Raw genomic sequence first — 17,216 nt, 5'->3', positions numbered from 1 at the left:
GGGTGGCGCCCATGGGGAGGGCTCCTGGTTGGAGTAGGTGGCATCAGGATGAATGACACGTGATGAAGCGTAGTCTATCATCTCTTGCCGGTGGTGAAACACCAGCAGTCTCTAAGCGATCACAAGCTCAATTCAACACACAGAGGTACGACCCCAAATCGTTCCCCCCCCTGGCCACACCATGGGAGGAACGTCAGGCTAAGGATGGCAGTGGATCTTATTCGCCCTGGTACCTTGTATGTTCAAGAGCTGATGGGGAATCTTTCATGACGATGAACCTTCAGTTTTTTGTTGAGCATTTAGAGGACAAGTTCGGGGAGGTGGAGAGATTGTCCAAAATGAGATCTGGGTCAGTCTTGATTAAAACAGCATTCTCTGCCCAGTCACGGGAGTTACTCGCTTGTGACAAGTTGGGGGATGTTTCTGTAACCATCACGCCCCATAAGAGCTTAAATATGGTCCAGGGTATCATATTTCACAGAGACTTTCTTTTGCAGTCTGACAATGAGCTGCGCACCAATTTAGAACGGCATGCCAATTTAGAGCGGCGAGGTGTATATTTTGTCCAGCATGTCCACCGGGGTCTGAGGGATAAGAGGTTGCCACCGGTGCCTTCATCTTGGCCTTTGAAGGTGATACATTACCCAAGAAGGTCAAAGTGATGGTCTACCGGTGTAATGTAAATCCCTCTATCCCTCCCCCAAAGCGGTGCTTTAAGTGCTGGAAGTTCGGCCATATGTCTTCCCGCTGTACTCCCAGTGTCACATGCCGAGATTGCGGATGCTCATCACATCCCAATACTCCATCTGCCCCGCCTCCCATCTGTGTCAAATGTGGAGAGCACCATTCACCTTGCTTGCCTGACTGCGGGATTCTCCAGTAAGAAAGGAAAATCATGGAGTACAAGACCCTGGACAGACTGACCTTCACTGAGGCTAAGAGAAAATTTGAACGCCTGCATCCTGTGCGTATGACATCATCTTACGCCACCGCTACAACAGTTCTGGCACCATCAGCTCCGCCAACCCAGGTCACCTCTCAGAGCCGGAAGACTACACCTGCCTCCCTGTTGCTCCTGCACCATGTACTTCAGCAGCAGCAACACACACACACACACACACACACACACACACACCAACCACCGGGGACATCCGACCCCAATTCTAAACCGGAGAAGTGTAAGTCTTCTTCGGCTTCCCTCGCTCACTCCCTTCCCAGGTTTCTTCTAGTGGGAAAGACGACACCCGTCAGTGGCTGAAGAGCTCAAAAGCAGCTGGTCGTACAGCTTCACGCTCATCCTCAGTCCTGGAGACTGAGCCAGTGAAGTCCTCCCAGCCAGGGAAACCCAAGAAGCAGCGAGAGAAATCCGAAAAGAAAACCCCTAAGACCAAGGAAATTGCGGTGGCACTCACACCACCGCTACCTACAAGCTCTGCGGCTGAGGATGGGGTGGAGATTTTGTGTCCGCTGAGGACCTAGATCTCGCCAGACCCTCAGACACGATGGATATAGACTGCTCAGACAATAAATCGGTGGCAGTAGGTGACTCTGACGCGTAAACTGCCTCATTGAATGTTCCATGCCTTCCCAGTCTCACAATGTCATCCTCCAGTGGAATTGCGGCAGTTTTTTCCACCGTCTGGCTGAGTTACGGCAACTGTTAAGCTTTACACCTGCTATCTGCATTGCCCTCCAGGAAACGTGGTTCCCAGCAATGTGGACCCCTGCCCTCTGCGGCTATAAGGGATATTACAGGAACAGTAGCGACTACAGTCGAGTGTCAGGTGGAGTTTGAGTTTATATCCTAAACTCGGTCTGTAGTGAACATGTGCCCCTTCAAACCCCTCTTGAAGCTGTGGCTGTCAGAATAAGGATGACGCAGGAATAACTTTCTGCAATTTATATCTTCCTCCAGATGGTGCAGTACCCCTGAATGCGTTAGCTGCACTGATTGATCAACTCCCTAAACCTTTCCTACCTCTGGGAGATTTTAACGCCCATAGCCCCTTGTGGGGTGGCAGCATGCTTACTGGCTGAGGCAGAGATGTCAAAACTTGACTGACGCAATTCGACCTCTGCTTCTTAAATACTGGGGCTGCCACACATTTCATTGTGGCTCATGGTAGTTACTTGGCCATTGATTTATCAATTTGCAGCCCAGGACTTCTCACATCTATCCACTGGAGAGCACATGAGGACCTGTGTGGTAGTGACCAGTGCCCATATGGGCTTTGAACAAGGCGGACTGGGGAACTTTCACCTCTGCTGTCACCACTGAATCTCCCCCACACGGTAACATCAATGTGATGGTTGAGCAGGTGACTAGCACAATTGTTTCTGTTGCAGAAAACACGATCCCTCGCTCTTCAGGGTGCCCGAGGCGTAAGGCAGTCCCTTGGTGGTTGCCGGAAGTCGCTGAAGTAATTAAGGAGTGTCGGCGAGCACTACAGCAGCATAAGCAGCACCCTTTCCTGGAGCACCTCATAGCCTTTAAACGGCTCCGTGCCCATGTTCGCTAGCTTATCAAACAACGGAAGGAGTAGTGTTGAGAGAGATAAGTCTCCATCATTGGGTGCCACACGTCACCTTCCCAAGTCTGGGCAAAGGTCAAACATCTTTTCGGGTACCAGGCCCCAACAGCTGTCCCCAGTGTTATAAATGGCGAGTTACGTACCAACGCAAACGTGATTGCTGATCACTTTGCTCGAGCCTCTGCATCAGAGAATTACCCCTCAGCCTTTTGCACACTCAAACAGCAGCTGGAAGTGAACGTCCTCTCATTCACTACACGCTGCAGTGAATCCTATAACGCCCCATTTACAGAGTGGAAGCTCCTCAGTGCCCTTGCACATTGCCCCGACACAGCTCCTGAGCCTGATCACACCCATAGCCAGATGATTAAACATCTCTCATCTGACTACAAGCGACATATTCTAGTCATCTTCAACCGGATCTGGTGTGATGGTGTCTTTCCATTGCAGTGGTGGGAGTGCACCATCATTCCGGTGCTCAAACCTGGTAAAAACCCGCTTCAAGTGGATAGCTATCGGCCCATCAGCGAATGTATGGTATGCCAGCGGGTGGGTTGGGTCCTGGAGTCACGTGGCTTGCTGGTTCCATGTCAGGGCGGCTTCCGCCAGGGTCGCTCTACCACTGATAATCTTGTGTCCATAGAGTCTGCCATCCGAACAGCCTTTTCCAGACGGCAACACCTGATTGCTGTCTTTTTTGACTTATGTAAAGCATACAACACGACTTGGCGACGTCGTATCCTTGCCACATTGTATGGGTGGGGTCTCCGGGGACCACTCCCGATTTTTATCCGAAACTTCCTGTCGCTCCGTACTTTCCGTGTCCAAGTTGGTGACACTCATAGTTTTATCCATATCCAGGAGAATTGAGTCCTGCAGGGCTATGTATTGAGTGTCTCTTTATTTTTAGTGGCCATAAACAGTCTAGCAGCGGCTGTCGGGCACTCCGTTTCACCATCTCTGTATGCGGACGACTTCTGCATTTCGTACTGCTGCTTCAGTACTGTTGTTGCTGAGCGGTGCCTCCAGGGAGCCATCCACAAGGCGGAGTCATGGGCTCTGGCCCACGGCTTCCAGTTTTCAGCCGCAAAGTAGTGTGTAATGCACTTCGGTCGGCGTCATACCATTCATCCGGAACCCACACTTTATCTTAATGACGATCACTCACTGTAGTGGAGACATATGTGTTCCTAGGACTGGTTTTCAATGCTCGATTGACTTTGCTCCCTCATTACTGTCAGCTTAAGCAGAAGTGCTGGCAGCACCTCAATGCTCTCCATTGCTTGAGCAACACCAATTGGGGTGCAGATTGCTGTGCGCTGCTGCAACTCTACAGAGTCCTTGTGCAATCCCGAATTGACTATGGGAGTGTGGTTTATGGTTCGGCAGCACCTTCAGCATTTCATTTACTCGACCCTGTGCACCACTGTGGGGTTCGATTAGTGACAGGAGCTTTTAGGACGAGTCCGGTGACCAGCGTACTGGTGGAGGCTGGTGTCCCTCCACTGCAGATCAGACATGCACAACTGCTCGCCAGTTACGCAGCGGACATTCATAGTTCCCCTGAGCATCCGAATAACTGTCTCCTTTTCCTGCCCACGACAGTCCATCTCCCGCATCCGCGGCCCAGATCTGGCCCAACGATTGTGGTTCACGTGCGGTCCCTTCTCTCTGAACTGTAGTCCTTCCCTTTACCACCTCTACTTGCGGTCCGTTCACATACACCTCCATGATGTACACCGCGGCCGCAGCTTTGTCTGGACCTTTGGCATGGCCCTAAGGACTACATTAACCCCGCTGCTCTCCACTGTCATTTCCTCTCGATTCTTGACGTTTTCTGGGGCTCTGAAGTGGTTTACACCGGCGGCTCAATGGCTGATGGTCACGTAGGCTTCGCATATGTTAAGGAGTACATGTTGAGCAGCACTCCTTGCCAGTTGACTGCATTGTTTTCACTGCAGAGGTGGCCGCCATATCTCGTGCTCTTGAGTACATCCGCTCGTGCTCTGGCTAGTCATTTCTCCTTTGTACTGACTCATTGAGCAGCCTACAGGCTATCAACCTGTGCTACCAACCCCCCCCCCCCCCCTTGCCACCCTCTGGTAGCGTCCATTTAGGAGTCCATCTATGCCCTACACTTCGGAATTCCCGGCAACGAACTTGCCGACAGGCTGGCCAAACAGACGACACGGAAAACGCTTCTGGAGATAGGCATCTCCGAAGCTGACCTGCGTTCTTTCTTACACCACAGGGTTTTCCGGCTTTTGGAGACAGAATGGCGTAACAGCACACTCAACAAACTGTGTGTCGTTAAGGAGACTATGAATGTGTGGAAGTCTTCCATGCGGGCCTCTCGCAGGGAATCAGTTGTCCTATGCTGGCTCCGCATCGGCCATAAGTGGTTATCCCATGGTTACCTACTCCGTCACGAGGACCCACCTCAGTGTCACTGTGGCTCCCAAATGACAGGCGTCCACGTCTTGCTGGACTGCGCACTTTTAGCCACTCTGTGGCAGACTTTTAACTTTCCCAGCACCCTGCCTTCGGTGTTGGGCGACAATGCCTCCACAGCAGCTTTAGTTCTGTTTTATCCGTGAGAGTGGGTTTTATACTTCTATATAGGTTTTAGCACATGTCCTTTGTCCCTCTGTGTCCTCCACCCTAGTGCTTTTAGGGCGGAGGTTTTAATGTGTTCCAGAGTGGCTGGCTTTCCCTTTTTATTCTCGTGGTTGGCCAGCCACAGTAATCTGCTTTCATGTTTTACTCCCTTCTGTTTCTAGCATGTCTCTCTTGTTTTCTTGTCCTCTTTTGTTCCTTTTAGTATTCGTTGCCTTCCCTTCATTCTTGTGGCTTTTCCTTTCTTTACGTTTTGTGTTTATATGTTTCGTCCATTTTACTGTCACCCTTGTGGCATTGTTTTATTAGGAACAAGGGACCGATGACCTCGTAGTTTGGTCCCTTCTCTCTCTTTAAACCAACCAACCACTTTTGGCACTTGCTCCAGCAGCTTAATTTCACACTACCTGCAACTTTCCCGGTGGATGTGAACCCTTCACTACCTTGGCTTCGCGCGGTGGCCAGTGCTTACCTTGGACTTCATTTGCTTCCTAAGGACACTACTCTAGCCTCACTCTATCGCCTTCGGTTTCCCGACCTTCGCGTGGAACTTTGTGATAGTACATTTGTGCACACTAATGGCTCTCAGACTGACCATGGAGTCGGGTGTGCCTTCATCATTGCCGCCAATGTTTTTTGGCTTCTGGCACGTTGTTTAGTATTTACAACCAAGCACTTCACGCGGTTTCAGGCCACGGAGTACATCCAGCGACACAGGTTTTTCAATTGTGTCTTTTGCTCTGACTCTTTCAGCAGCCTTCAAAGCCTCCGTGCGCTGTACATTTCCCATCCCTTAGTGCTACGGGTCCAGGAAAACTGTCACTTGCTCACTCTTGCACTCCTGATGGAGCCACTGTGATGTTTATGTGGGTTCCTGGTCATGTCAGTCTGCCAGGAAACGAGGCTGCTGACACTGCTGCCAAGGCTGGTGTCTTCGTACCTCAACCCACTAGTTTCTATATTCTCTCCAATGACGTCTGTGTTGCCGTCTGTGATGAGGTGGTGTCACTTCGGCATCGTCATTGGTCCTCCTTTCATGGGAATAAGCTCCAGATTACTAAGCCTCTTCCAGTGGCTTGGATGAACTCCTCTCGGTCCTCCCGCTTGGAGGAGGTTATTTTAACTAGGTTGCGCATAGGGCACTACCTTTTTAGCTATCACCATTTGTAAAGTGGTGCTCGCCCACCACTTTGTGCACATTGCACCCAAGTTTTAACTGCCCATTTTTTAACTGTTAACGTTCCTGCTTGGGTTTGCCTTCTGAGTTATCGACCGTTTTAGCGAATGACATGTGGGCTGCGACTGCATATTACTTTTTATCCATCATAGCAATATGGCAAAGGCAATTTAATTTTTATTTCTGGATCTCTGTTTCTCTATGGTGTATTTTATAGCCCTTTCACCACGCCCCTGTTTTTAGTTGTCTGCTCTTTGTCAGTTGGGACTAACGTGTAGTCGTTTTTTAACTCCTCTCTTGCTTTGTGTTCTATAGTTTTCACTTAGGCACATATGACCCCAGTTATTTTGTGCAAAAAATTAATAAATAAATAAAAATGAGAAAAATCCTCGCACATTCCTCCCACCTGAATGTATGCCTTTTCGTCTTTCTTCTCACGCACATGATGATAAGTTATGCACAGTCTAAATACCATCATGCCACAAAAACTTGCGCATATTATACTGTTCTCGTTATAACCATCTGATGCTTTTACTTGCCCATTTTCCATGTCATATCCTGTTTACTAAGAACCCTACCACAATGGGCACCTGTTTCATCTTTGTGCAGCAGTCCAAAACAGTATCTCTTTCCCTGGCTCAAACCCACGCCCACATCCTGTTTCTTAAATGCTATCTAAACCATGGAAGTCCCTCCCACCTCCCCAATGGTCTAACCATAAGAATTCCCTTCCCTGGATCCTACACCTCATTTCACAAGGACCTTCACCTTTTCAAATAGTGCAAATCCGTTTCCCTTATGAACATGGTACAGCAAAACTTCTCTCCATGGCGCAGACTGCCTTGAACCATCTCTGTGCCCTCCGAAATATATTGTTACTGTGCAATCCTCAGTACATACACATCATCTCCAAAATAGAAACCCTTGCATTCAAACACCTGGAGGAGAGTTTGAGACACCATCTCCATTAACTGTCCAGCCTGTTGATCTCTTACTCCCACATAGGGGCACTACTATCCATTAACACCCATTCCTCCCCCATGAACCCCCTCGTCAATCCCTCACGGCACCCAGACCCTGCGCAGCTGATCTCTTCAATGTACCACATCCTCCAAAACTCCCTCACAAAACACAGAACTCAATAACCCAAAACACTGTTGGTAACCTCCACACCAAAAACCTCAGTCCATTAGAAGTTCCAGTCCTATCCAAAGACGTAACCTTCTGCCCCGCCATATATTTAACATGTTGGACTTGTCAAAGACCTACTCTTCTCCTCCTCCTCCTCCTCCTCCAATCCCTACAGTGAAAACACTTGTTTGCCTCCAATCCCTCCAACCAAAGCCAATCTAATTCCAATGGTGAATTATCTCTCCCATTTAATACCACCATCCAGCTGTAACCCTCTCCCATCTAACCATCTGTAGTCAGCTTTCAGAAATTTATCATCTCCAACTTGGCCTCATCAAGTTACCCAAGTCTCTTCTTAAAAACAGTAAACTTTTGGCAGAAGAAAGTACAACCATACACAACCTGAGAACAAATTTAGTCCGAATCATCCTACCTGCAGCCAAAGGCTCCACCACTGTGGTTATGACTCACAGTGACTACCTGATGGAAAGCCTCTGCCAGCTGCCTGACTCATCCACCTACAAGCTCTGCCAGAGTGATCCCATCTTGGAAGTCCAACATAACCTCCGCTCCCTATTGAAATCCATAGGTCCTTCTCAGAACCTCTCATTTCAGTCCCTCTCTCTCTTCTCAACCCAACACCGCCCGCACGCGCGCACACTCACACACACACACACACACACACACACACACACACACACACACACACACACACACACCCATATACCCCCACAAAATCGACAAATTCAACTATCTGGACGCACCATTGTCTATTGTTCTTAGTTTGAAAAAATTTCCACTCTTGTTGACCAACATCTCCAACCCGTTGCCTGAAACGTAGCCTCCCATATCAAATATACCAACCACTTGCTTAACTGACTTTCCAACATCCCCTCTCCTTTAACTCCTAGATCCCTACTTGTCTTTGTTGATGCCACCTCCATATGTACATCCCTCAAGCCCGTAGCCTTGCCACTAACAGATACTACCTCTCTCTATTTCCTTCAAACTCCAAATCCACCAACTCTTTCCTTATATAACTTCTTGACTATCATCCTGATCCACAACCACTTTTCCTTTGAAGGGAAGGTTTACAAACAAATCTGTGCGTCTGCATGGCACGCTCCAATGCCAACCTGTATATGAACCATCTAGAGGTGATCTTCCTAGCCTCTCAAAACTCCCACCCCGAAGCCCGGTTCTTGTTCATTGATGATATCTGCAAGATCTGGACTCTGGGCTAAGACACCATACCCATAGTCCTTCTTAATGTCAACACCTTCTCTTCCATCTGCTTCAACTGGTCCATTGCCCTCTACCCAATATGACACCTTCCTGGATGTTGACCTCCACTTCATTGACGGCCCTTTTACTGATTAATTAGTAATTTTAAGAAGAATAACTATGATGGAAATTTTCTGGTCCCACACAAGAGGTGCAACAACAGTGATTTCACTTGGGAGCATGTGTCTCAGCTAATTGATGCACTGTGTTGCACACTCCAGGCAGTCAGGCTTACGATTTTTCGCATACAAGAAAAATCTGTAACATATAATATTGTATTATTAGTTGATAGTTGTTTGAACCTCTTCTTTAAAGACAGTGTTACGGTATCCAGCTTAGTCTGCTTAAATTCCTTGCTTCTCCAAAGTATTACAGGTACCATTGATACAAATAGATACATAAGGATGTGACGAAGCAAGCTGGGATAACTTTACTTCCCCTCTTGTTTTGCTATCTTCCTCCTTAAATTCATTTTTTCATTGTAACTTATTACCATTAACATACGTGAATATAATCTGCATTTTTATAAAAGAGAAAGTTTCGCCCTTAGTGTTAAAGAATATGACATCAGATCTAATTTTGTGCTGAGTTTTACGTATGTAATTGATTTTCTAATTTATTTTGACTGTTCCTAATTAGTATCTATTATAGGGTGAAATCAGTAATTGTTTTGTAACTTAAATTCTATTGTTGACGTATAAACAAATATAAATTCTGTACTAATTGTAAACATTTGGAAGACAAAATGCTAGTATTTTAAGGGGAGCCAGGACAATCCATCTCGCAAATAGAAGGAACATTTTTTCGAAAACCATTAAACGTATTGGTCTGAAATTTGGACTACATGTTCAGTGAATATTTCTCTACAAATTTATAATGCCATGTTAAGAAATATTTATTGGTTTTTGTTTTACAATTTTTTTAAACAGATGCTTATTTTTTTCTTTAAAATTTTGCACTTTTTCTTCTATAACTCTTGAATTATACACAATTTTTTTACAATTTGTTATAAAAATGAAGGAAAAGAAGTAAACAATATTGTGTATAAATTTCATTGATATACTGTTGCAGTTTTTGAGAAAATGTTCCTCAAAGATGAAAATTTTAAAGTTATGGGAAATGGCTTCCAAAGTTTTTTAATACATTCCTGCCCCATATGATGGATTATCAGCATCCTCTTCATTTTCCAGTGTTAGTTTCCTTTTCACTGGTCTTTTCTTCCCTTTTGCTGCATGTTGTAGGCTTTTGTCTCTTCTTCCTGCACTTCTTAGTCTTTCATCATCAATTAGGCGCATTGTGGAAATGGTGTTGCGTCCTAGTTGGAAACCTAAATGTTTCAGCACATCACATTTGATAATATTTTCCTTCATTGTGTGTTGCCACTGCATCATACACTCCAAAATGCAATGTTATTATCTGTACAAACACTCTTTTGGGAATCCTAATCCAAATTAAATTATTTACACTTTCATTTGGATTTTGTGTTTTCCCATGTAAACACTCCTCCAATAAACTTGGCTGTGATAAATCTTTGAAATTGGGCTTAATTACATCAATTACAGCATTTGGCAAACTGTTTTTATGGGAATATTCCTTTCCTGATTGGTACTTACATCATGAGTCATCACCTGTGGGGCACAGTGCATGTTGTGGATGCTCATTTGTTGATGCAGTATGAGAAAATAATGCCCATACTGCTCTCCTCATATGCTCAACACTTATTGTATTTTGCCTAATTGCACACCCATAATACCTCTGCAATCTATCAATTGCTTCATCTGTCAATATTTTTCTTCCTCCAAGGGCCTTACCATCACTAAGCTTCTGGGGTCCTAATGTCTGCTTTAGTTTGCGCAAGGGAGCCCCCATGTGCTTCTGCACATGTCCAATGCACTCCTGTTTTTTAATGTGAATATTGCCAGAATGATTGAGTTCCTCTACAGCTTTATATCACTTAGAATCACCATTTCCTAGATACTTAGTGTATCATACATTATACCACTCCTGTGATCTGGAAAAAAAGCTTTCCACTCCCTCTACTTCCATCGCTCCACTCGTGCCGTGAAAATTTGCTTCACAACTTTCACTATGTTCGTCCTCGGTATTGCCCTCACATCTAAAATGTTTTGACAGAATAGCAACATCAATTACTTTGCAACTGTCTCCATTGGTAGCTGTCACAACTCCATTTAGAGATTTATGACGTCTACATTGCCATGACCCATCTAAAGCAACAGTTAAATCTCTACAATTCCCATCGTCTGTCACAGCTTCTTCAACTGCTTTCTTCATTGTTGCTTGAGCAATATCTTCAGCAGAAGATCCCACCAATTCATTATAAAATCCAAACTTGGTTGGTGGTTTTGGCAAGTTCATAATTCCACATAACATTGTCCGTGCAGCACTTCCCTTGCCAATGCAACGCAAGCCATACACCAACCTAACATTTATATCGTACACCTTCTTTCCACTATTACCACTATGAGGAATACTGTTAGAATTAGAAAACGAAACTTCTGCAGCACATTTGTTACACTTCAATAACATTTTACATGCCAAACCAATGTGTGAAGTTATTTTCAATTCCAGTCCTCTTTCTTTGCAAACTTGGCATAATACGTTATGTTTCAAAATATTAGAGAGCAAGGAAATGTTAATTATTTCATTCACATCATTACTGTCACTTTCATAGTTTTCAAATTTTTCTTTGCTGTCACAAAGTTTCTGAGGACAAGTGAGCACTGTTACAAGGTGAAATAAAGACCTGAAAGCAACATTATTTTCGTACCATAAGAATTCATATATCTCACATTATTAGTGAACTAATTAGAAATTCACATGGATGGAAAAAGAAAGACGGTGCAAGATTAGAAATTTTTATAAACCTAAGAAAATTAATGTTTTTCATTTGTTCTCGTGCTCTCTCTCTCACTGTAGGTGTATTGCATTTTACTCTTTGCCGTAAACTACTTAGGAGAATTAATGGATAAAAATAAGCAGCAAAAAATAAAACATACACCCATATGGGTAAACCAGCATACACGCTATCAACACTTCATCCACTAACCACCAACAGTACTTGCATTTTGACAGCTGCCATCCATTCCAGACCAAAAAATCCCTCCCATACATCCTAGCCACTCTGGACATTATATCTGCAGTGACGGAACCCCCCCCCCCCCCCCCATTTCCCAGTATGCTGAAGACCTCACAAAAGCCTACACAGACTGGTAATGCCTCCAAAATCCAGTCTACAAACAGATTTCTCTTGTCATATGCTCACACACCCCTAATCCTCCCACCACACCAAAGAATCAGCTACAGAGGAGAGCTCCCTGTCACCCTTTACTAGAACAACTGACACATATCCTTCGCCAGGGCTTTGATTATCTCTCATCCTGCCCTGAAATGAGGGACTTTCTACCAGAGATTCCTCACCCCCTCCCCGCCCCCAAAGTGATGTTCATTGTACACTCAACCTACACAACATCCTAGTGCACCCTTATGCCACTCCCCCTACCAACCCCTTGCCACACAGATCATATCCCTATGGCAGACAAAGGTGCAAGACATGCCCAATTCAGCACCTCCTACTTCAGTCCTGTTACAGACTTATCCTAACCCATCAGAGGCCGTGCCACCTGTGAAAGCAGCCATCTCATATTTCAGCACTACTGCAAAAACTGCACAGCCTTTACTATCAATCAGCTGTCCACCAGGTTGAATGGCCATCGTCATACTGTTGTCAAGAGCAAAGTTGACTATACAGTTGCATGACATGTAACTGAGCACAACATGCTCAATTTCAGTGGCTGCTTCACAATCTAAGCCATCTGGATCCTTCTCTCTGCCATCAGCTTCTCTGAATTACACAGATGGTAGTTATTCTTCTAACAAATCCACTGCTTCCATAATCATCTTGGATTCAATCTCAAGTAACTCATTGTCCCCACACCTTCCACACATGACTTTTCTCTTCCTCAATCCTGTCACCCCTTCCCAGCTCACATCCTCTTGTAGCTTTTGCCGTGTGTCGCTATCCCATCAGTTGTTTGAACTGTACCTGCCGCTCCTCCCTCCCGCATTCCTAGCTGGCAGACCGGACTCCCTCTGACCTGGTAGCCATGGTGTGTGTGTGTGTGTGTGTGTGTGTGTGTGTGTGTGTGTGTGTGTGTGTGCGCGCGCGCGCACTTTCCTACAATATTAATTTTTATATAGTTGAAAAGTATTTTCTGTTCTGATACGTCGTATTAATTTTTACATTTTTGATTGTTGTGAAATTAACAGGAATGTTCCCAGTTTATTGCTCAGTTCACACGACACTGTTTATGATTGTGGTTTACATTTCATTTTTAAGTCTCACCTATCAGCATTCATTCTGGGACAAGCTAATAGTTTAAATAATGCTTAAAGTTAATGTTCTTTTTCCCATTTTGTTTGTGGTACTTGTCGTCTATAAATAAATTGGGACATCTTGTCTGTCTCCTCAGCTCCAAACATTTGCAGTTCAATTCAGGACTCCATTAAAACCTGACTTCACAATAACTTGCTATAAGATCACATTACTACTCCTTCACTTACTCTTCATGCTTCTATAATGTCTATCCATTTTACATTTATAGCCCATGCATGCCTTCCACAACTGCTCTGTTGTATTAAAATTTCCACCCTCATCGTGTGTGTGTGACTGATTGCAACTATAGGCAATTACTCATTGCCATGGCTCTCATTGGCAGTGCTTAAAATAGAACAAGACTCCTTCAGGCATGTGGAAATGTCCTAAAAACCACACACAGAAACATAAAAATTCTGACTTTTCATAACCCTGTAAATACAGTGCAGGCATGATCAGTTTATCTTGTGATTAGTATGACATCTTGTGTCAACTAGTCTTTTAAATGTTTCTGAACCATCTGTGGTGAATTTTAAATTTTTCTCTTAAATACCAGAAAATATTTCTCAGCGATGGTAGATTTGTCTGCTATTACGAAAGATGTCATAGTTTGTTTAATGGCCCAAAGTGTATCATATTATTTACGAAAACTTCTGAGGTTGAGGTTTCACACTAAGTTACTAGAATTCCTCAGCTAAACAACCGTTGTCTATAAGACACCACGATTGCCATCATTTAATTTTAAAATGTGCTAGTAGGAGAAAGAAAAAACAACTGTTGAGACATGCATTATTGTTTCATGATTGTTTAGTATGATTCAAAATAACAATGTATCAGGAGTGCCAATCAGTGCTAGGTTATCAAAGGAGGCTTTGGAACTCTCGAAGGCATCAATCATGTCATTGATTGGTTTGATGATTTTGTTTGTAAATGTTTGCATCTTTCATTTATTTTATTATTTTTTTCAACATGTATCTGAATTCCATTTAAATTCATACCCACACACACATAAGTTGATGGAGCATATTAGCTTACATTTGTTTTTCCACAGTTCACCTTTATATTTTCGAGTGATTTGAGTTCGTATATGTGAAAAATTGTATACTGCTGTAATGAATATATAGCAAAATAACTGATTATTGACGTACTTTGCATTCTTACTTGGCAGAAACCGTATTAATTAAATTATTTCTTCAAAATTTGGGCTGGACTACTTGTTGCTTTGTTGTTGTCAAGAAAAAGTGAGAGATAATTGAAATACAATATTATGGAAAGGAAAGTTGCTACTCACAATATAGCAGAGATGCTGAGTCACAGATTGGAACAACCAAAAGAGTGTCACAAATAAAGCTTTCCGCCATTAAGGCCTTTGTCAACTATAGACGACACACACACACACACACTCACACCAAAGCACATGCACAAATACAACTCACTTACACGACTGCAGTCTCATGCAACTGAAACCACACTGTCACAGTTATTTGTGACCATCTTTTTGTTGTGCCAATCTGTGACTCAGGATCTCCGCTATATGGCGAGTAGCAACTTTCCTTTCCATAATGTTGTTACATTCCGTCCTGGATTTTCCATTTGATGAGATTGAAATACAGCATGATTTAAATGTTGTTGCGTCTGGAACTGATATGTTCAGAATTTCATATCTGTGTAATGACTCAAAGAACAGGGAAATGGCCAAATAGAAGTAACTTCTCGTGTAAAAATACACTGAATGAGCATCAACACACTAAGCACAGACACATTATCTAAAAGAATGCAATAGCTTCAAAGGACCCACATATACTTAAATTAAGAGATACTGTGTAAATTTAAGAGTAATAGTGAATATTCTAATATTAACCTATGTGCATTTTGTCAAACTTTGTACAATTGCAAGAATGTTTTTCATTGCAGGACTTGCCGCCAGCGCCAGCCCTATAGGACCCATCTTCGAAGTTCACGCACGTCTTCAAGAAGAGAGCATAGGAGCAGTAGTAAATTAAATGGTCATGACAGCAGGATTGAAAAACAAGGTGATGATGCACAAGAAGCTGAAGGTCAGTAACATTGTTCATTGGCCCCTCTCCTTAAAAGTGTGCAGTGGTGTCTTTGATTACAGATTTCATTGTTTTACCTGACATATTTTTTGTGTAATTTTATACAGGTGTTAGGCGCAGTACTAGACAACGAAAACTTCTTTATGATAACTTCAATACGAGTTGGATACTTGGAACTCAGACTCTGAGAGGCTACCCAATGTTCTTGCCAGACAAGGAAGAAGTGGAGAAAGGCTGCACAGAAGGCAGTTCTCGTACACAGGAGCGGGTTGAAGAGGAGGAGGAGGAAGAGGAGGGGGACACTAGCAAAGAGACGTGCAAGAAAAAGAGACAACCATTGGTAGAAATGCCTGCTGCTGTAGATGATGTGAGTTGTACCATAGATTTTTTGATCAGCAACAAAATTTCCAGCTTAAGTTGCTCCCGAACCCTCTCCCCCAGTTACGTGAATTATGCCTTTCACTGGGAACACTTGTATGAATGATACAACGTAGCACACACAACTGTGCACAAACTGAATAAATCATTTGCTGTTTCATAGTTGGTTTTTTTTTAATTCAGGAGCTCTGTACATTCAGGTTTTAAAATGAATTGCAACACTTACTGACAGTTTTCAGAGGTAAAGATGAAATATGAAATTTCAAAATTTTGGTTAGAAGATGAAAAGTCCTGTGGCAGTAAACAGTGGAAATGCAAATACAAAATGTTTAATATAACAGCTCAATTAACAAACTTTATTAGTAAGACTGTGCCTTGTATATACACCTTTCTGTTACTGAATGTTTCCATGATGATAACCACATAGGAGAGATATTTTGAAATAAATAGTAATCTGACTCTGTGGAATGTACACTGAAGGCTTTTAAGAAAGCAGTGTGCGATTACATTACATGTACAGATAAAACTCTATACTTATCCATGTCATCAGTCATCAGAAATATTACACATTTGAGGTAAAGCCGTATATGATAATTAGGAACCATGGAATTTTACTATGTGAGAAATGATTTCTCCCAGCATATTTCTTGTCATTTATTAAAATACTGTTACAGCTTTCCTTTGTGCCCTCCGTCTTCTTCCTCACCCCTCTCTCTTATTATATCGTTTGAATTACAAAATATGTGATGTGTGACAGATTGTTTTAATGTTGTGTAAATGAACTGGAATGCCACTCTACTCCAGTACCTTCAGGGTGAGGCATTGAAAAAGGAAGGGAGATAGTTTTAATGCCCTGTCAGTGGCAATGTCATTAGAAACTAAGCAATATATTGCAAAGTAGGTGATAAGTACTGGTGGGTTGAATCTTTGAGTTGGGCCGTGAGATGTGCTTGGATAGCTCTGTTGGTAAAAATGGGATCACCAAAAAGTTCCTAGTTTTGCACTCGTTTTTAATGCTTCGGGATGTTTCAACATCGTATGTATTGTCTAAAACCTCTTTTATAACCCTAGCTTGCTTTGTTTTTCATCTGTCTTTCTTTCCCTGTGGACTACGGCACAAAAGATAGGGAATTTTTATTTTTTGAGCCACAGAAAATCTCTCGTGCAGGTTGTACAAAACTCCCTCCCCTCCATTCGTACTTGCTGTATTCTTTTAACTTCATTTTCTCCTAATCCATCTTTTTTATTTCTCACTCTGTCCATTGTGCCTCTGAACAGAAGCTGTCAGAGTGCTTACAAATGCCCTATCTTTGACCTCCTATTCTTTCTGTTGCTTTTCCCTTCATCTTCATCTTCCTTCATCCTCTTGTATTTCATATTGTAACAATATGTTTTAAGAGAGACACAATGTTTACAGTTTTCAGCTTTGTATGCTTGAGAGTGGTGGTTCTTGTGTGTGTGTGTGTGTGTGTGTGTGTGTGTGTGTGTGTGTGAGAGAGAGAGAGAGAGAGAGAGAGAGAGAGAGAATGTAATTTTATGTAGCTTTCAGCATATCTGTATTTCATACATTTTGACTACATTCATCTCATAAAATATTTAAAGGGTGCTGATAACTACAGTGTTGAGAACAAACTAAATCTGTCAGTAAT

The 17,216-nt window shown here is 43.3% G+C and overlaps 1 protein-coding gene across 1 annotated transcript in view; it reads left to right on the top strand.

Annotated features, from left to right (window-relative positions):
- The window catches only part of LOC126194705 (ATPase family AAA domain-containing protein 2-like), a 220,538-nt gene that overhangs the window by 74,002 nt on the left and 129,320 nt on the right, over positions 1–17,216 (top strand). Inside the window, exons 5-6 of the mRNA XM_049932942.1 lie at positions 15,047–15,189; positions 15,297–15,556. Coding sequence (XP_049788899.1) covers positions 15,047–15,189; positions 15,297–15,556 — 403 coding nt within the window. The remainder of the gene's footprint in view (positions 1–15,046; positions 15,190–15,296; positions 15,557–17,216) is intronic.

This window comes from Schistocerca nitens, chromosome 7 (genome assembly GCF_023898315.1).
Source record: "Schistocerca nitens isolate TAMUIC-IGC-003100 chromosome 7, iqSchNite1.1, whole genome shotgun sequence".
Taxonomy (NCBI): Eukaryota; Metazoa; Arthropoda; class Insecta; order Orthoptera; family Acrididae; genus Schistocerca; species Schistocerca nitens.
This window is presented reverse-complemented; position numbering and strand designations above follow the sequence as displayed.